Here is a 21,055-nt window from a genome sequence, read left to right as displayed (position 1 = left end):
TGAAGCCAAACAAATATTTGGAATTAATCAAATTAATGCGGTCATTAAGAACGTCGTAATATGTATGCGTACGTGTGTGTGTGTGTGCGTTTGTGTGTGTGTGTGTGTGCCTTTGTGTGTGTGTGTGTGTAGACAACAAGTTCGTTGCCTAAGTCATTTGTATGATAATAAGCCAAGCAGCAAACAGCAGCAACAGAAGCAACTATTGCAGTTAATCAAGCATAATGCCCACACAGTTTGTGTATGTGTATGTGTGAGATTGGAGAGCCACTCAAATGTTATGAATTATGTGTTGAACAGTCGAACAGTTTTTGTCTGCATATTGAGAAATTTGTTAATCCTCGAAATCTCTGCTCGAATTTCCATTCTATAATAAACATAATCAACTCAAAAACTCTCAATCCCAAACAAATTTAAAAATGTTATAAGGAAAAGAAAAATCTTACGTGCAGGCAGCAGTAAGCAGATTTCAACCCACAAACCTGAACAAATTAAATACGTATCCAAATACATATATATATTTATATATATGCATGTACATATGCATATAGATGTTGGTATATGGGCAACTGAAAGGCGCACAACACAAAAAAAAAACACAACAGAAACAAATTTACGACGACTCCAAATCGGACGCTGTCGCCACATTCCATGGTAAGTGGCGGCTTTAAGTTGCCAGTGAAAATTTTCATGTGGCCCGAAAATGCTTAAACATGATGGTTTATTCGACAAAGCCGGGGGAAATTAAAAATTTAAATACATGCGCGTATATGTGATGCATAAATCAAATTAGAGAGAAAACAGTTATTCAGCATCTATACACACATTCATATATATATATATATTTATATATATATATATATAAATATATGTATATATAAACACATGAATGTATAGTCATGGTCATAATACAATTTGGAATTTTGCATTTCAATTCGAATTCCAAATTTTTAGAATTTAGAATTTGGGTTGCTGCAAGCACTGCAAGTGAGGCTGCAGCAGGGTGTGGAGGGGGTAGTAGTAAGCTCATTGCGGCGGGTCATTGCCATTGACATGGCGGGAACGGTGAACATTAACGTTAGCGCTGATAACGGGTCTCGGGCAGGCCACTTTCTAGCGCTCCTTTTGGTCTTTTGAATTGGTCGCTGTACGCTGTTTGCTGATCGCGCTTTAGTCTAATGATGTCAATTACATCGTGCCACTCGCATTGTGGGCAACAACAAATGCACGCCAGCTTATAAGGCAGCAACAATGTGGCTAACAGCAGCAGTAGCAGTAGCAGCAGCAGCAACTAGCAACAAGTGTCTTGGACTTGGCTACAACTTCGTCTTTGGCTTCATTAAACTTGATTTTCATTCTGTTCCATGACGGATATATATATATATATATATATGTTTGTACGTATATATATATATATATATATACATACAAGCACGCATACAATACGTACAAACATTTGAGTACGTTTCGTGCACGGATTGCTGACTTTTCTCGTCAGCAGCAACAGCAGCAGCAGCAACAAAGTGGCCAAATAATTTTAATGAGTTTTAATGAAATTGTACGGGTGTTTCTTTCATAGGCAAGCAAGCTCTAAGTAGAGGCCACAGCAAAGCAAATCGCAGCAATAACCGCAAGCATGTTTTCAATATATACATATATATTTGTATTTATTGTGGTTCACTCTAATTATATGCCACACTGACAAACAAACGACTTAGGCAACGAACTTGAACGAATCCAAATAGAACGAACTCGGTTTGAAACGTGCTCCGAGTGAGCCACAATTTTGGTTGCCTTGGGCAGCACACACACACACACACACACACACACTTAGCATGATGATCTACAAATTGATTGTTTTGTTAGTGTTGCTCGATTCAAGTGCTTATCAAATAAAGTGCTTGAAAAATATCACCAAAATACTTAAGCACCTTGCTACATTTTGTTCAGCATTAATACTTTCGTTCGCTTCTTGTCCGTACCAGAAAAGTGGGCTGCATGCTAATAAACTTTAAATTTATGGCTTAATTTTTAGGCTGTGCTTAACATCACTTTTTGCTTCGCGAAAAAATCCTCTACAACAAAAAGGGGGAAAAAAAAATAAAATAAAAATAAATATAAGCAACATAAGAAAATCGCTGCTCGTCACGCCCACGTTTGTTGAGTGAATGAGAAAGAGTTGGACACAAGTGAGAGGGTGTGGGAGAGCGAGGGGGAAGGGGATAAGTGGGGTGGTCACCCTTTTTCATATTGGCTGCTTACGCCCAATTTGTCACACATTTCAACAGGTTGCAAGCAGGCATCATCAAAAAGCGAACGACGTTGACGATGACGATGACGATGACGATCAACGAGCCTGCTCAACTGGTGGGCCGGGACTTTGACTGTGACTTGGCCCCGGTCTTGGGTACTGAATCTGATGGCTGATGGCTCGACTTGGACTCTTCGCCTTCGAGTCGGGGTAGGCGTTGTTTTGCGGAATTTTTGGGCATGCCTGGCGGGCGTTATGAAGCGTGAGGAATTTCTTTGTGTCGTTTTTATTATTATTTATTTTTGTTGTTGCCTTCTTCATTGCCTTAGTCATTGCACAGCTCTGTTGTTATTGTTGCTCTTGATGTTGTCGATGTTGCTCTTGTCGTTTGTAAGTGAACAATTATGCAAAAGTGTTTTATTTTAATAGCGGAAATCATGTAATAAAGACCCAGCTCTTTCGTTCATCCGCTGTTGCCCAGAGCTGTGTTCTGGCCTTGTTAAACAACCGCCAACGAAGTTGCCATTGTGGACTCAGTCGCATTTCAAATGACTTCAGGATGGTCAGAAACCTATACAATTTCATATAAAAGAAAACGAAAGAGATAAGTTCGACAAACATAATTGAATTAGAATCAAAAATGAATCAAAATCATTTGTGTCAGCTTAAGCCGCTTGCATACTTCAGTCTTCTTTTAGAATAAAACCCAATAATGATTGGCAAATTATAATAAATACATTTTATTTTTGGCACAAAGCTCTTTTGTTAATGTTACATACATAAATAATGCTTGATAGTGAAATAATTTAAGAAAAATATTTACATTTTAAAAGTCATAGTTAGTCAAGTCTAGTCAGCTAATTATAGATTTTCATTAAGAGCGACTTCGACAACATTTGCTTAGATCTCTGCATTAGGCATTCGAATGAACCGAAAATGGTATAATTGTCATTAGTCGCAAATTGAATGTTTCTGTAGATATTTGAACACAAAATAAATGCACGTTGTGCTTTAGGGGACATCATTTCCCGTATGACTTCATTTTTGCTCAATTAACAAACCACAACTGCAAAAGACTTGTGGCAAAAACTGGCCAATGCAGATGAGCGAACATCAAGCTAAAATGGACATTGCTCAACTCTGGTCGACACAATCAATACTTTTCAGCTGTTCCGCTTTTTGCGCTCGCATTTGATCGACTCTTTTTAGTATCACAGCTGGCATAAATCGACCGGGCAAACTACAAATATGAAACCATTAACGCGGCTAAATTAGCCCATTTGTAATGAAACTGGGCTTTGTAATCGTAAAAAAATACAACAAAAAAAAAAATACATTTAAAAAAATACTCTAAAAAAACAGCAACAACAATTATAAGGGGTAAATGAAATCGCATAAAAAGCCAGCTGCAAAGACAAGAAAAAACAGGCAGCAGTTCAATTGACAAGCGCATTTTTGTGGAGGGAGAGTAAAGAAACAGCTTCATGCATGTATATGCATATTTTATGGCTGATTGCAATACTGTAGATCGCAAATAAGGCAGCAACATTATATTAAAATATATGTATTTAAATTTTTCTTATGAATACTTTTATCGTATTCTATTAAAATATATAATGTCGATAGTCTAAGAAATACCTAACCTAAGCTAGCTGTGCATCTCATTAAGAAAGCGCAATCAGTTTGTGTCCTAAGTCTTCCGTTCTTCGATTCTGAGGCATATCATGTTTGTCTCCCAAGTATTTCATTGTTGTGCGTAATATTTCAATTAGAGTCTGTGAGGTGAAACACGGCGACGCCCTTCTGATGTGCATCGGTAGACAAGCACAACTTAAACCCTCCTTGCGCTACTTATGAGAATGGGCAATTTTATTGATTCAGTCATTTGGTTCACATAGCGACCGTTTGGCTTTTAATTCATTTTGTTAATGTGAACTTTCTCTGAGACCGGCGTCGACAGCTACCGCCAAACTCAATTAAATGATAACAAATTAAATATCCAATGTGTTTGCACAAGAAGAAGCTGCTCAGCGACTTGTATTCAGAATGGAACTGAGATTGAGTCCGAAACAGAGACTGGAGCTGGGGCTGGGGCTGGCCGATGGTCACGATATTGAGGCGCCGCTGGCCAGTAAGCGGCAGAATTCGCACACAGTTGTGGCCAGGCCACTGTGCCGTTGCCGTGGACGCGGACGCGGACACGTCTGCCGGGCCACAAAACAATTTATGACCACATTCAATTGTCAAGTTTATGTGACTGTGGCAACGGCAATGGCAGCGACCACAGTTGAATTTGCATAAGAGTTGCCGCCAAGTTGACGTTGGTTGGTCAACAGGCAAACTTCTCTAGAACTCTCCCGTTGAGGCATTTGAAAGTTTTGTCTCATTGTCCAATGCCAATGTGAGACTTATGTACATGCATGTATGTTTTTGGCCCTCTCAATTCGCATAAGCATTCTCTCTAAATCTGCCTATTCATCTATCTCTCTCTCTCTCTCTCTTTCTCTCTCTCTCTCTCTCTTTGTTTCCCTCTCTCTAATCTGCTGATTTTTTGTTATTTGTTTTCTTACAGACCGGCATGCTGAAAGCGCTTTGATGGTTTTTGCATACAAATGACGAATTATGAGAATCTTATAAATTTGCCATTAAATTTTAATGCAAATAATCATGCAAATAATATTGAAAACAATGGCAAAATTGCTATTGGCGAGCATATATTGAATAAGATGTCGCAGCGGGATTTCTCCGAGGTAAGTCCGGGAATCGCAGTGGAACTGAGAAACTTAAATGGAAATGGGAAATTAAAAATGATCGATTTTAAGGCGGTTTTCATTTGTAGTTTATTAGAACATAAGTTTGGAATTTATAAACATATATATATTGTTTTTTTATAATAAACTTGTTCAATTGGTGAATCAATATTTTCACACTGGGCTTGCAGCGAATAAGTTCGCTTTTCGAAAAATTTCATTTCATCTCCATGCAGGCACCACTGGCAGCCTGTTGATCATGTGTGTATATGTACATATAGTACATGTATATCGTATCGTTCTCAACTTATGCATTACGACAATTATATGTTTACGGTCTTCACAAAAAAAAAGAACTTGAATCATGCAGTGCGCTTAAAAATAAGAACTACAACAATAAAAACAAGACACAGAAATACAAAAAGGGTAGAGCAAAAACAATCAAGGAAGCCAGCGCTAATAATCAAAAAGATGGCAAAATGATTTCAATGTTGATTAACTGAGCGGCGATACTACAAAAGGGCTAAACAACAACAACGACTATGAAACACACGCCAAATTAAACAAAGCGCAGAGATAAAAACGCCAAACACACACAAAACCATTTCCAGCTCTGACTACACCCTAGGCCCTTTCATCATATTCCGCGCTGTCATGTCATGGGCAACAACGACGACAACAACAACTACTACAACAACAACGACGACGATGCTGATGCTGAAGCTAAGGCTGAAGCTGAAGCTGAAACTGAGGACGACAACGTCAACGATGTTGGATAAGTTTCTGGCGCATGTTTAGAAGCTCCCTGCAGCTGTCTCACTAACTGACTCTCTGTCTCTCTGTCTCTCTGTCTCTCTGTCTGTCTGTCTGTCTGTCTCTCTGGGACTGACTGACTGATCCGTCTGGGGTTTTGGGTTTTGCGTTTGTAATTTCGGTCTTGGCAACTAGATGACGGTAAATTGGTTCACTGCATTTTGGGCAGCTCGGTTAAGCTTTCAGCCGGGTACAAGAAAAGGGTTGTGGATAAGTTTTTGCTTATTTCTTCTTTTTGTTCATTTTTTTTTTTTATTTTATTTTTTTGGTTTTGTTGAGAGGGGCTAATGGGGAATGGGCAAGCAACAGCTAATTATTTTATTACGCGTTAAATTGCAACAAAATTCTTGACTTAAGCGCAAAACATGCCAATGTGCGCCACAAGCAATCGTGAAATTGTTGGCATTCCGTTGCGGAGACCTTATCGATGGGCCGTCGGGACGAATGCGGTGCCTCTGGCCTCACATATGGCTCTCGCTCTGGCTCTGGCTCTGGCTCTGGTTGTGGCTCAGGCCACTAGGCAGTTAAGCCCTCCTCTCCACTGCCATACATAAACTTCAACATGGTGCATGTGGCATGGCAGGCAACAACTTGCAGCCAACTGCTGCTGCTGTTGCTGTTGCTGCTGCTGCTGCTGTTGCCTGGTTGCATCTTTGAGTGCCACTTTTTTTTCTCTCTATTTTTTGCTTTGTGCTGTTGTCCGCCATCCGCCCAGGCGCAAGCAGCCAGTTTTCAAATCGCTGGTTTTTTGCTTGAACATTCCTGGCCGCCCCGATCGCTCTCTCTCTCTCTCTCTCTCGCTCTCTATCTATATCACTGTCTGTCTTTCTCTTCTGCGCTGTCTCTGATTGCAGCCTCTGTCTAAAAACAGTTCTTGGCCGCCTTTAACTATTTTTGAAAATGAGCCTTTCTTGATGCTGCTGTTGTTGGAGCGAGATAGCAAATAGCAGCATATCAATTTACATGAATTCTCTATGCGGCCTTTTGGGCGCCAATCCCTAAATTGATACACTGCATGACGCACGCAACGCATTGCGGAAGGGTCGCAAGTAACTCCATCTCTCCCCCCCTCTCTCTCTCTCTCTCTCTCTCTCTCTCTCTCTCTCTCTCTCTCTCTCTCTCTCTCTCTATGGAGATACGAATAAACTGAGTCATTGTCTCGTTCCGTGAATAACATTGCATAATGATAGAATACACGATGAAATGCATTTATCCGCAGTAGCGCTATGAATTTATGAAGCAGATACAATTTCTTGTGAATGTAAATAGTTGCCAGCTCAACGACAACAACCGATTTCAATCATTAACTCAATACCAGTTTATCAGCTTATTCAGATAGTCGAATTAAAGTTGTAATGTTTAAGTAACGAACCATTTGTTAAGTTTACAGCCAAATATTTGAACTTATCCAAGTTTGACCATGCTGCCAAGAAGAAAAGGGGGTTGATCACTTTTTAATTGATTGATTGCACAAAATTCTTTGATTCCGTTATATATATTTTTATATATTTATTTTATTCTATTTTTATTTATTTATATATATATATATTGTTCAACATCGGCTCCGACGTTTGACAAAGATTTTTATAGATACGTCACAGTAAAGAAAACTTATCCGCAGCTTAGCCCTTGTCTCGGATAAATGCCTAGTTCAATCTGCTCGTATTTCTCTCTCTCTCTCTCTCTCTCTCTCTCTCTCTCTCTCTCTCTCTCTCTCTCTCTCTCTCACTCTCGGTCTGTCTGTCTGTCTGTCTGAGTCACCCTTCCGCTCGGCTTGCCCTTCGACAAGAGAATCTGTCCGTTTGGGTCGATGTTAGCCTGGCCATGTTCTGTGCGTGTTTATTTGACTTTGACCATGTGCTGTCTGACTGCCTGACTATCTGTCTGTCTGTCTGCCTGTCTGTCTGTCTTGGGCCAATCTGCATGCTGAGATCTGCGCTAGCAACGCCAACGCTGTGCAAAAATTTCATTTTGCTAAGTTATGCGAGTGGTTTTTAAAGTTGTTCGACGTTTCTGCGTTTCGTGTTTTTGTTGTTTTTACTTTTGATTGTTTTTGTTAAATTTCGTTTCGTCCTCGTCTTCGTCTTCGTCTTCGTTTTCGTCTTCATCATCAACATCATTGTATTGTGACGCCCACTTCATTTGGCTTATCGGGCGAGTGGACCGGCCGGGCGGACGGACTCCTGGACAGACGGGGCACGGGTGCGCTTTAATGGTTGCATAAAACATAAATTTCGTTCTGCATCTGTCAGATACACTTTGCGGCTGCCACTTGTACGAGTTTCTATGTGCATACATATGTTGTATCCACGAGCTGATTTATTCGCATTGCCAGCATCCAAAAATTCAAAATAAAATATAAAAATGAAAATAAAAATAGTGAGGAACAGCGACAACAACATAACTAACAACAACAACAACAAACAGAAGAACATCGAAGCCAGAAGGCTAATCTAAGCACGTTACTACCGACGACCCTATTGGCCCCAGCCACTTGGAGGAGAACGGCACTTGGCACTTGGCATTTGGCACTTGTTGTGCACGTTTTCTAGGAAACTACTCATCGTGTTGGTCTTGGGCTTTGCATTCAGTTTTGGTTTTGGTTTTGGTTTCGGTTTCGGTTTCGGTTTCGGTTTTGGGTTATGTGCCTTTCAGTGTCTTGAAGCTGGGCTAATGCATTTGCATACTCATTCCATTTAATTGCTTCAAAAATATGTAAAAATTCTTCGCTCTTGTCATGGCCGGGACTTCGACTTTGACTTCGTCTCTTTGCATCTTGGCCATTGCCATCGTCCTCCTTCTCACGCGCCTTCTCTTTCTCTTTTTCGTCTCGTCTTGTCTCGTTCATGGCGTGGCTTATGCCAAAAAAAAGGAGAAAAAAACCAAAAAAAAAAGGCTTAGACTTCAACACCTCTCTTGGCCACTGGCTGCCGCTGTTAACTTGGCTGTTTGCTGTTTGTTGCGCGTCGTGGCTTAGTTCTTGGGCCACGAATTCGTGGAATTGCTTCCGCATTTGACGAGCAGAGCTGTTGCTGGAACTGGAGACTGGTCCGCTCAGCAAGTTGCTGCTCAGCCAGTTGCCAGTTGCCAGTTGGATGTTGCCCGGGAAACGTGACTCAGTGGTCGCATACCTGTAGCCTGGACTCGCAACTGCAACTGCAACTGCGACTGCGGCGGCAATTTAACATAATTACAGCGCAACATTGGGGCTGCACAGTGGGACAAATTCGCCCTGCTTTCAGCTTTAATTTATTGCATAATTTGATTATATCCAGGTCTTGACGAGCTTAGGCTCTTAGAATCAAATCTATTTATGTGTAATAATATGTATTATTATGTTAATTTCTTATTAATAATGTTGCAATGCTGCTTAATCAAATTTGACATAAAATATTGATTGTTTGTCGACTGCATATGTATGATCGTCTGATGACTTATATAAATTGGCCAATTTAAATCAATTTTGAGAGAGCAACCGCATTGAAATTATGATTTTCTTTCATTCTTAAGTTTAAGCTAGCAAACAAGATTAGTCTTTGGAAAAAAATTTGGTTTAATTGCGGCTTAAGCTAAGCATTTTTAAATTGTTTTGAAGATGCAAATAATAAGGCCTGGCAGTGATTTCATACATATGTTAGAATGCTCTTTTTTAATGATTGCATAATATATTACTATATGATATATAAGTCGGATATCATGCTAGGATTATAATAAAAAATTTGCTTAGGTTATAACTTATCTTTCGACCGATGGTTAAACAGGAGTTGGTTTTTCGCCTAGGCTAAATCAAAAATTAAACAAATTTAGCCACAAACATATTATTTATATTGAGTGATAATGATATTAATATTAATGATTCTCATTGGGCATTTGCATTTGCAGAACGAACCGGAATGCACGCCGGAGCTGCCCGCCGCGAATCGCGCGCTCTTCTTGGAGAAGGTGCGACAATCAAATGCTGCGTGCCAGAGCGGTGATTTTGCCACCGCTGTGCTGCTCTATACGGACGCACTGCAGCTGGATCCGGGCAATCATATACTTTACAGCAATCGATCGGCGGCACGGCTCAAGCAAGGCCAGTTTTCGGCGGCTCTACAGGATGCGACCCAAGCACGTGAACTGTGTCCGCAGTGGCCAAAGGCCTACTTTCGGCAAGGTGTCGCACTACAGTGCCTGGGCCGATATGGTGAGGCGTTGGCCTCCTTTGCCGCCGGTCTCGCCCAGGAGCCGAGTCATAAACAGCTGCTCGCCGGCCTCGTTGAGGCGTCTCTCAAGAGTCCGCTCCGCGCTGCATTGGAGCCGACGTTGCAACAGTTGCGGGCAATGCAGCTTCACGAATCGCCCTTTGTGGTTAGCTCGGTGGTTGGCCAAGAGCTGCTCCAGGCGACACAATACCAGGCAGCTGTCGCCGTTCTCGAGGCCGCGCTGCGCATTGGCAGCTGTTCGCTCAAGCTTCGCGGTTCGGTATTCAGTGCGTTGAGCTCGGCGCATTGGGCGCTCAACCAGCTGGACCAGGCCATTGGCTATATGCAACAGGATCTGGCCGTGGCCAAGTCACTGGGCGACACGGCTGGCGAGTGTCGGGCGCATGGCAATCTTGGCTCCGCCTATTTCAGTCAGGGTGCCTACAAGGAGGCATTGACAGCGCATCGCTACCAACTGGTGCTCGCCATGAAATGCAAGGATACCCAGGCGGCTGCCTCCGCACTGACATCGCTGGGCCATGTGTACACGGCCAGCGGTGATTATCCGAATGCTCTCGCCTCGCACAAACAGTGCGTGCAGCTGTTCAAGCAGCTCGGCGATCGTCTGCAGGAGGCACGCGAAATTGGCAATGTGGGCGCCGTCTATTTGGCACTGGGCGAATGCGAGGCGGCCCTCGATTGCCATACGCAGCATCTGCGGCTCGCACGCAAGCTGCACGATCAGGTGGAGGAGGCGCGAGCCTATTCGAATCTCGGCTCAGCGCATCACCAGCGCAGGCAGTTCGGACAGGCAGCCGCATGTCACGAGCAGGTGCTGCGGATTGCCCAAACGCTGGGCGATCGGAGCATTGAGGCGCGTGCCTATGCCGGATTGGGTCATGCGGCACGTTGTGCAGGCGATGCAGCCGCCTCCAAACGGTGGCATGAACGCCAACTGGCGATGGCGTTGGCTGCCCGCGACAAACTGGGCGAGGGCAGGGCCTGCTCCAATTTGGGCATTGTCTATCAGCTGCTGGGCGCACACGATGCGGCCCTCAAGCTGCATCAGGCGCACTTGGGCATTGCCCGCGCTCTGGGCGATCGGGCGGGCATGGGTCGTGCCTATGGCAATATGGGTAATGCCCATGCCGCTGCCGGTGCGTATGAGGCAGCCGTCAAATATCACAAACAGGAGCTGGCCATCAGTCAGGCGGTGAATGATCGCAGTGCCGAGGCAGCCACACACGGTAATCTGGCTGTCGCATATCAGGCGCTGGGCGCCCATGATGCGGCACTGGCGCACTATCGTGCCCATCTGGCCACAGCCAGATCGCTGAAGGATGCGGCGGGTGAAGCTTGCGCCCTGCTCAATCTGGGCAACTGTTTGAGTGCTCGCCAGCTATATGGGGAGGCAGTGCCTCACTATGAGAGCTATCTAATGCTCGCCCAGGAGCTGGGCGATGTTGCTGCCGAAGGCAAGGCGTGTCATCTGCTCGGCTATGCACACTATTGCCTCGGCAATTATCGGGCAGCGGTGCGTTACTATGATCAGGATCTGGCATTGGCCAAGGATGCACAACATCGACCGCATATGGGACGAGCCTATTGCAATCTGGGCTTGGCCCATCTGGCGCTGGGACACTCAGCAGCGGCGCTCGAATGCCAGCAGCTGTTCCTAGCGGTTGCCCACGCGACCGGACAGTTGCCGGCCAAATTTCGGGCATTGGGCAACATTGGTGACATTCTCATCCGCACCGGAGCGCATGAAGAGGCCATTAAGCTGTATCAGCGTCAACTGGGACTGGCCCGTGCTGCCGGAGAGCGTGCCATGGAGGCGGCTGCGTGCGGTGCTCTGGGATTGGCGCATCGCCTGCTCCGGCGCTGGGATAAGGCGCTGGGACATCACACTCAGGAGTTGACGCTACGCCAGGAGCTGGGCGATCTGTCTGGCGAGTGTCGTGCACATGGCCATCTGGGTGCCGTTCACATGGCACTGTGCAGCTGGACGCATGCGGTCAAGTGCTATCAGGAGCAACTGGAGCGAGCCCAGGAGCAGCGGGATGAGGCTGTCGAGGCGCAGGCGCATGGCAATCTCGGCATTGCCCGACTGAATATGGCACACTATGAGGCAGCCATCGGGTGTCTGGAGGCGCAGTTGGGCACACTGGAGCGTGTGTCGCTGCCATCGACGCCAGCGGATCGGGCACGTGCACTGGGTCATCTTGGTGATTGCTACGCGGCTTTGGGTGACTATGAGGAGGCGCTCAAGTGTCATGAGCGTCAACTGCAGCTGGCGTTGGGCCTAGCCAGCCATCGGGATCAGGAGCGTGCCTATCGCGGATTGGGCCAAGCACGTCGTGCTCTCGGCCAGCTGGCAACGGCTCTGGTCTGCCTGGAGAAGCGTCTGGTCGTCGCCCACGAGCTGCACAGCGCCGAGGTGAAGGCTCTAGCCTACGGTGATCTGGGACATGTCCATGCTGCATTGGGGAATCATGCCCAGGCACTCAATTGTCTCGAGCATCAGCGCGAGCTGGCACGAGGCCTACAGGATCGCGCCCTCGAATCGGATGCGATGTGTGCGCTCGGCCAGGTGCAGCAGCGGATGGGCCACTATGCGGACGCACTGCAGCTGCACGAACAGGATCTACAGCTGTGCACAGAGCTGGCGGCGCCCGGCTTACAGGCACGAGCCGTTGGCAATCTGGGCGCCGTGCATGAGGCACTGTATCAGCAGCAGGAGGCGCTCAAGTGCTACGAACGCCAGCTCGCACTCAGCACAGATCGGCTCGGCAAGGCGCTGGCCTGTGGGGCATTGGGACGCGTCCACCATCAGCTTGAGCAGCACGCCCAGGCCGTCGAGTATCTGAGACAGGGTCTAACCAGTGCTCAGTCAATTGGCAAGTCGGAGGAGGAGGCAAAGATAAGACATCAACTGGGTAAGTGAACAGCAACAGATCAAATCTCAATCAGACTAAAGGATCATGCAAGGAATAATTAGTAGCACAGTAGGATTAATTAGTCCTTAAACCATTTAGTAATTTAGCTACAAGTGGAGCACCTAGCATAGCAAGAGGATTAATTAGGGAGGGGAGGGGTCAACAGGGAGATTATTGAAGTAGTTAACTTAAGTAATTTAATTCATTTAATCTATCGAGTAAATGTTATTGATTATTTTCTGAGTGGAAAACTCAAAATAAAAGAGATAATTGTTCTTGTAATTTTAAATTTATTTTCTTTGCACTTCTGTCCAGGTCTTGCTCTGCGCTCCTCTGGCGACGCTGAGGGCGCTCGCATTCAACTGGAAACAGCTGCCCAGCTGCTGGAATCGGTGCGTCAGGAACAGCGCAGTCCAGAGGCACGGCTGGCTCTCTACGAGCTGCAGACGAGCTGTTATCATATGCTGCAGCAGCTACTCGTCGCCCTGCAGCGCAATGAGGATGCTCTTGTTGCCGCCGAACGTTGCAAGGCGCGCTGTGGCGCGGATGCATTTATCAATGATGCAAAGGCCGCAACAACAGCAACAACAATAAGCGCCGCAATAACAACAACAACAACATCATCAACAGCTGCTGCAGCAACCGCTGCGAGCACGAGTTTGACAGACATTGAGGCCATATTGGAGGCAGTGAACCGGGGCAGAATGCCAGTGCTCTACTACAGCCTGGCCGGGGAGCAACTCTACGCTTGGCTGCTGCAGCCGCAGGCGGGCATTGTGCGCTTCCATGCGGCACGCATCGATCCACAAACGCTCCAGTTGCCCCTCTCGCTCAGCGAGTGCCACGAGGAGGATGAACAGGAGGAAGAGGAGCAGCAGCAGCAGCAGCAGCAGCAAGGGCCGGACAACGAACAAAATGATCATCAGCTGCAGCAGCAACCACATCAGCCCAACCGACCAGCAGATGGTCAACTGCTGCTGGAGCGCTACGTGAATATGGTGCGCGACAATCTTGGCGTCAACTCACACAATCTACTCCATGAGGGTGATGGCAGTGGTTGGCGTGCCAGCAGTGAACAATTGTTGGAGGATCTACCTGGCGCTGGTGCCGGCGGCGGTGGATTTTTGCGCATGGTCAGCCGAAATCAGTTGCTCAACTCGTCGAACTATTCGCTCAGCTCGCTCTTCTCGCTGGGATCCGTTGCCTCGCTGCAAGGATCTACCCGATCCGTTGGCAGCCGCAGTTCACGCCGGGCACCCGCACCACCCGCATGGCGCGGACCCGCCTGCCTGCATACTCTCTACAATCTGCTGTTGGCGCCGTTCGATGATTTGCTGCCGAGCGTCGCCAGTGTCTCCCGTCAGGGCAGGCGAGAACTGATCCTGGTGCTCGATAGCGCCCTCTATCTGGTGCCGTTTGCCATATTGCGTGCAGCTGGCGACGATGGCGAGTATCTGTCGGAGCGTTGTGCTCTGTTGACGGCGCCATCATTGCAGGCGTTGCGTGGACGCTCCAGAAGCCGGCGGGATCGTGGACGGCCGCCAACGGCTTTGGTTGTGGGCGGACCACGTGTGCCCGCTGCTCTTGCCGAGCGCTGGGGCTGGGCCGGCGCTGAGTCGCCGGCAGCGCTGCAGGAGGCTGCCATGGTGGCGGATATGCTACAAGCGAATGCTTTGGCCGGCTGCAATGCCACCAAAGAGTCCGTGCTGGCCGAGCTGCCGGGCGCCGAATGTGTCCACTTTGCCGCCAATCTCAGCTGGAAACTGGGTGCCGTGGTGCTCAGTCCCGGGGATGTCGTCACCGCCGAGCAGCAGCAACAAAAGGAACCACACGAGCCGCAGCTCGCCGACTTTACGCTCGCAGCAGCGGAGCTGCGTCAGTTGCGTCTGGGCGCACGCCTGGTCGTCCTCAGCTCCTATCAATCTGTGGAACCGATAACTGGCTCGGGAGTTGCCCAACTGGCCGGTGGCTGGCTATTAGCCGGCGCCGGTGCTGTTCTAATCTCACTTTGGCCCGTACCCGAAACTGCCGCAAAAATCCTGTTGCGCGCCTTCTACTCGGCCCTGCTTCAAGGTGCACGAGCCGCTCGGTAAGTGGATAAGTGGAAAAGCCGGCAGTGAACCTATTATGTATACATTATATATAGTAATGACTACTTGAGCCTTGTGGCCAGCATACATGGCCAGCATACTCATGTTTAATTAAGCCAACTTCGGTCAAAAATTACTTGAAAGTGATTTGGACTCATATCTTGCACGATGCACGATCAAGTTTCCATTTAATGAAAGGGGCTTGACTGCTTAAATCTGGCTAAGCAACTGTTCTTGGATTAACCACGATTCTTCACTATCAATATACTTAAATTCAATTAGGTTCATTAGCTAATTTTTGTTTAGATCAATTACTCGGAGAGTTGTTCAAAATAATTGCAAGGTATTTTTAACGGGCTATTTCCACTTTTTGGCAGAGTTCAACTTTTCAAGTGACTTCTAAGAAATCAAAATTCGTTTCCTTTATAAGTATCTTAAAATATACAAGCAAAATCGAACAATGTTGATGTCAGATTTGGTTTAGCTTCACTAGATTAGCTCATATCCGAAATATAAATAGCAGCTCCAGTAGTAAATGAAAACGTATTTGCCGGATTTCTTGGTGAAATTTGTATAATCAGCATAATAAGGATTATAGTTTTCATTAGAAAATTTCCAATGATTTTCTTATAAATCTTTGATAAGTATTTCAAGCGGATCGAATGAAAAGCAAAACAGTTTCGACTTGTTTCGAATGTAAAAACGTAGGAAAACTAGAACAATATGTAAAGTTGTCAGTAAGAACTCGATTCATACATATATATATATATATATATATATATATAGGTTTAACCAAGTTATTGTCCGTTAAAATGAATGGATAAGCGAGCAAGTTATAAAGTCAAGTTATAAATATTCAAAATAGACTTTTCTGATTTTCCCCCATGTGATCTATAAAAAAAATCAGTGTCGAATTCCAAGCACTCTGCAAATGACGGGATATGATAATTAATTATAATTATAAATGATAAGATTAAAATTGCCGAATTCTTCTCTAATCTTAGCATTTCTCTTTCGCTCTCTCTCTCTCTCTCTCTTTGTTGCAGCGCCTTGGCGGAGGCCATGCAGACCGTGCAGCATACGAAGCACTTTGCCCATCCGGCCAACTGGGCCGGATTCCTGTTGGTGGGTGCCAATGTACGCCTCTCCAACAAGGTGGCACTGTTGGGCCATGCGTTGTGCGAGTTGCTGCGTACGCCAGAGCGTTGCCGGGATGCGTTACGCGTGTGCCTGCATTTGGTGGAGAAGAGTCTGCAACGGATACATCGCGGGCAGAAGAACGCCATGTACACAACGCAGCAGAGTATTGAGAACAAGGCCGGACCTGTGGCCGGTTGGAAGGATCTGCTGATGGCTGTGGGCTTTCGGTTTGAGCCCGCTGCCAATGGTATACCGTCGAGTGTGTTCTTTCCTCAAACGGATCCCGAGGAGCGACTGTCGCAGTGCTCGGCCAGCCTGCAGGCTCTCCTCGCACTGACGCCCGCCACGCTGCAAGCGCTGGCCAAGCTGGTGAACAGTGCTGAGCATGCAGATGATATAATTGCCGTGGTGCGCAACATATTGGCACAGTTCCCAGCCAAACCGGAAGCCGAGGCATGCATCGAGATGCCGTTGAGTGTCCGCTTGTGGCGCGTTCCTGGCTGTCACGAGCTGCTCGCCTCCGTTGGCTTCGATCTGACCGAGGTGGGTGCGGATCAGGTGGTTCTACGCACCGGCAAGCAAGCGAATCGTCGTCACTGCCAGTTTGTGCTGCAGGCTCTACTCGCTCTCTTTGGTAAGCTCACTAAATTTTCAATTCAATTATTTATTTCATTTGGACAACGGTCCAAACAATCTTAAGGCTCTTCAGATAATGTGTTTGAAAAATTCGAAATAAAAACATATCAAAATAATCACAACTGCTACTAAACAACTTTAAAGCAATTTTTGTCAAATCTTTAAACACTTCGAATTAAAGTTTAAATTACAAATGGCACAATTTGAATTTTAAATATGCGAAATGTGTGTTGCATTGAAACATTTCACTTGCGATGTAGTTGTTTTTAATAGAAAATAACAATTATACAATTTGTCGAGCGGAACATGTTGTACTTTTCGTATTTTTTGCTAAAATTCTATTCAAAGAATTAAGAAATTAAGTTAAATCGAAACCAAATGTTTCCATAAAACTGAACTGAACAAATTTCTTGCAGACACACACGAGGCACCCAAGAGTCTGAGCCTGGACTCGGCGGCACACAGCAGCAGCAGCTGCGAGTCCCTCACCGACCCGGACCTGGATGCGACAGCCACACAACCAGTTGGCAATAGCAACAGCAGCAGCTGCGGCGCAGCAGTTGCCACTGTTGGGGGCAATTCCACACAGTCGCCGCTGCCGCTGCATCCGCGCAGCGCTTTCATCTCGTACGTTCGTCGCCGCGGCGAACCCGATGGAGGTGGCGGCCTGGACTCGAGTCTGGCCAACACCACCGATAGCGAGCACTCGCTGTCCGATGGCTATGCAACGCAGGCGGGCAGCAGCCAGCCCGCTCCACGTCTCGGCTATGCCAGCTTGCGTGGACCCGTGCGCGTCTCACGACCCGGTGGCGGCGGGGAGAGTGATGCGGCATTCACGCCCAGTCCACCGGTGACAGATCCCAGCCTGTCGTTGGCTCTGGCGCATCAGACGCGCATACGTTGCCTCTACGCGCAGCCAGGTGCGGCAGCGTCTTCTTCATCATCAGCGACACAGCCGCCGCAGGTGAACACAAACCGCCGACCGGATAGCTCCAGTTCGGCCAGCAGCACGACAACCGATTGGGAGGGCTCCGGTCATGCGACTGTGTTGCGACGTGGCGCTGCAGCCGGCGCTCAACAGCAGCAACACCTACAGCAGAAACTGCAACAGCAGTTGCAGCACCAGCAACATCTACAGCAACAACAACAACAGCAGCAGCAGCAGCCGCCTCTCCCGCCACCTCGTCCCGGCGTCTATCACAATTTGGGACGTAGCAAGCCGAAGATTAAGCTGGGCAGTGCACAGAGCTCGCTGGCGGCGCGTGTAAACAAGGAGCATGCCCTGTTCATGGATCGATTGAGTGTGCGCACGGAGCTGAATGCGCCAGCAGTTAGCGGTGCAACGTCTGGAGGAACATCAGGAGCCAATGTGGTGGGCAGCAGCGGTGGGCGGGGCAAGGCAGCGCTCGCTCTGACCGATGAGGAGGTGGCCTACAATCCGGCCAGCCTCTATTTCTCGCCGGCAGACAATGAGGGTCTGCTGGGATGCGATTCCAAGCAGGAGCCGGAGGCGCCCGTGAAGCCGAGTGCCAAGTGCATACAGGATAGCATAATGCGGCACATGAACCGTGAGCTGACGCCAAGCATATCGGAGCTGTATCATGAGCGCAGTTTGGGTCTGGGTCTGGCGCCGCCGCTCTCCAAGCTGCTGCTCAGCCCCAACTATGAAGAGCAGGAGGTGGCCGCCACTCTAAACGATAGCAGCGTCCAATCGGCCAGCAATGCGGCCGCAATTAAGACACTAGTAGATGCCGTTAACGAGTTGGAACTAAGCGGCAGTTCCTCCGGTGCCACCATACCAACTGTTGTCGGTGGCGAGCGAGTCGAGGAGTCGAGTGCCGTCTCCGGCGCCGTTGATAGCGTGCTGCCGAGCTGCTCGATTTGCGGCGAGCAAGGAGACGTCGTCTGCCGCTGCAAGGCGGCCACCATGCAAAAGAAGGCCACATTGAAGCCCTGGCTGAGCAATGTGCCAGCCAGCAGTCTGGTGCAGGCCAGCGAGCTGACCACCGCCGATATACTGGAGCGAAGACTCGAGACGGTTGTGCCTGGTAGTGCACCCTTTGCCGCCGAGCTCTGTCGTCGCGACGAGGGCGATGGTCGCTCTGTCGCTGACTCACAATGCAGCAGCAACTATAAGCGGGTGCTTGCCACAGCTGGTGCCGTTAGTCTGGTCGTTGGCATCGCGGCCGGGGAGGCGGAAGCGCAGGGAGTTGCCACATCGGGTGCCACCTGCTCGTCTGCTCGCCTCGTCTAATGATATTAGCATAGAGGATAGGGAATTAACGATAGAAATTGATATTATATATTTGTAGATTGTACGTTTTAGGCTTTTAATCGGAGACACCCTGTACTGATCATCCTAGCATTAGAATTATATGCATTTTATTTATTTATTTATACATTTATTACTTATACAATAAACTTTCAATTAAGCACACATACATATACATACACATATACATATACATATACACTTGCCTTTGCCTATTTATAATGTTTAAATGAAGCCACTGATTAAATTTTATGCATTTATGAGAAACCTTTTCGTTTGTTTTTTTTTTTTGTTGTTTCGTATAATAATTATTTGAGAGAATACCCGCTATTAGAATTCAGCGCAAATAAAAAATGTTATGCAAAATTGTGAAATTAAGCCGTTATTCTGATAAACAACGTGAATTCGTTATATATTGAAGTAGTATATCAGACAAAGGTCAACGGACATTCAACTGATATACGAATGCCATAAATATCATAATAACATTCATATATATATATTTTTTTTAAATATAACACTTGCTTAGCTCTGGTATACATCTGATATATTTCTGGTATACAGCGGAAATGTGGTAAATTTTGAAAAATCCAAACATAATCTAACATTTAGTCGCATTCAACTATCAGCGATCAGTCAGCGACCCGATCTGTCAGACCTGATCATATTATGAATTATTGCAAACATGTGCAAAAATCTATCAAAAATATATAAATAAAAACATCATACGCAAATAAGAACAATTCGAGCACAAAAAAAAATGCCAGCAGACGAGTATGATTTATTAATAATTATTTACTTAAGCCTTGGTTCACAAAGTGAAGCGACCCTACAACACATCATTAGCGCATTCAAAATCAAAGTTGGAAATTGGTTTATATTTCTGACTGCTTAGAAGTCGGTTCAATTCAGTCTTAAAACCATATTCAATAGCTAACAATTGTGTTTGTTTTTTTTTTAAGATAAACAAACAAAAAGTCATTATAACTAGGTTGCACTGTGTTTGGCTACTAAACATTGAGGATACACCGACGAAAAAATGTGGTAGAATGTATAATAAACTAAACCACAACCTGGAATAATAATCATTTTTGTTTAAACTAAAGACGGGACTCCAAATTTATTGGAAAAACGAGCGCCTTTAATCGACAATCAAAACAAAAAAAAAAAAAGATCGTGTATATTTAAACTCTCAGAAATACTTTAATTTTGAAGCAAATGATTTCCAAGTGGAAAATTGGATTTTCGAAAACGGTTGGTCAACAAGTTAGCCAAATTAAAAATGCATAAGCGAGCCTGTAATTTAGAAACGACCTTGTATGAAATCGTTAACCGCACTTTTTAAAAATATTTTTTCAAGTGTAGACTTTCGTTTTACAGCTACTGGCAATCCGATTGACAATTGAAACTGCATTAACATCATGATTGTGGTTTATGTGCTGATAGTTTGTTTGCGCTTTTAAGGCCACCCAAAATGCGAGTGGCTGCTGGTCAGGCATCCTGGCCTGTGATCTCTCATTTATATCAGCGATTTAAAATAACGACCATTTAATTAGCATGCGATGATCATTAAAATGATTAATATGGCTGTGGCATCAAAAGGGCACATACGAAAGCTTTCGATAGAAATTAAACTGTTTTTTATTTGAACTACATATGACCATGAATTGAGTATGCAATTGTTTATGCAAATTTCCATTTGACGCCTTGTTCATGTGGCAAGTGCAGTTTGAATAACAAAAAAATATATATATTGCGATTCTCATATACAGTCAGTCGGTCTTGCTATTTTTAGTTGTGCTCGTAATCATTTCCATAGTTCTTGGTTCCAACATCATATAAAAATATTATGCAACATTTTTATTGAACTTTATACTACAAATATAAAATACTCGTGAACGCAACGCTCCAACAATATTTGAAATTGTGTAACTTTTGTATGTGTATAATACACCTTAAATAATCTGTAATTTTCATTCATTT

At 45.9% G+C, this 21,055-nt stretch overlaps 1 protein-coding gene across 1 annotated transcript; it reads left to right on the top strand.

Moving 5' to 3' along the window:
• Positions 1 to 566: 566 nt before the first annotated feature.
• Positions 567 to 19,274, top strand: LOC6564674 (tetratricopeptide repeat protein 28). Its single transcript, XM_032738335.2, has 6 exons — positions 567 to 654; positions 4,824 to 5,001; positions 9,697 to 12,934; positions 13,250 to 15,023; positions 16,071 to 16,798; positions 17,217 to 19,274. Exons 2-6 carry the CDS (start codon positions 4,864 to 4,866, stop codon positions 19,052 to 19,054), a joined length of 7,716 nt encoding a protein of 2,571 aa, XP_032594226.1. The 5' UTR covers positions 567 to 654; positions 4,824 to 4,863; the 3' UTR covers positions 19,055 to 19,274.
• The last annotated feature ends 1,781 nt before the right edge of the window (positions 19,275 to 21,055 follow it).

The sequence above is a fragment of the Drosophila grimshawi genome, unplaced genomic scaffold (assembly GCF_018153295.1).
Source record: "Drosophila grimshawi isolate 15287-2541.00 unplaced genomic scaffold, ASM1815329v1 contig_848, whole genome shotgun sequence".
NCBI lineage: Eukaryota > Metazoa > Arthropoda > Insecta > Diptera > Drosophilidae > Drosophila > Drosophila grimshawi.
Note: the sequence above shows the minus strand (reverse complement) of the source record. Positions and strands in the feature narration are given on the sequence as shown.

Excerpts from the sequence above, each read along its gene's own strand:
- LOC6564674 (XM_032738335.2), top strand. The coding sequence starts at position 4,864 with ATGACGAATTATGAGAATCTTATAAATTTGCCATTAAATTTTAATGCA. Across the intron at positions 12,935-13,249 it reads AAAGATAAGACATCAACTGG|GTCTTGCTCTGCGCTCCTCT; the intron begins GTAAGTGAACAG and ends ACTTCTGTCCAG. Across the intron at positions 16,799-17,216 it reads GGCTCTACTCGCTCTCTTTG|ACACACACGAGGCACCCAAG; the intron begins GTAAGCTCACTA and ends AATTTCTTGCAG.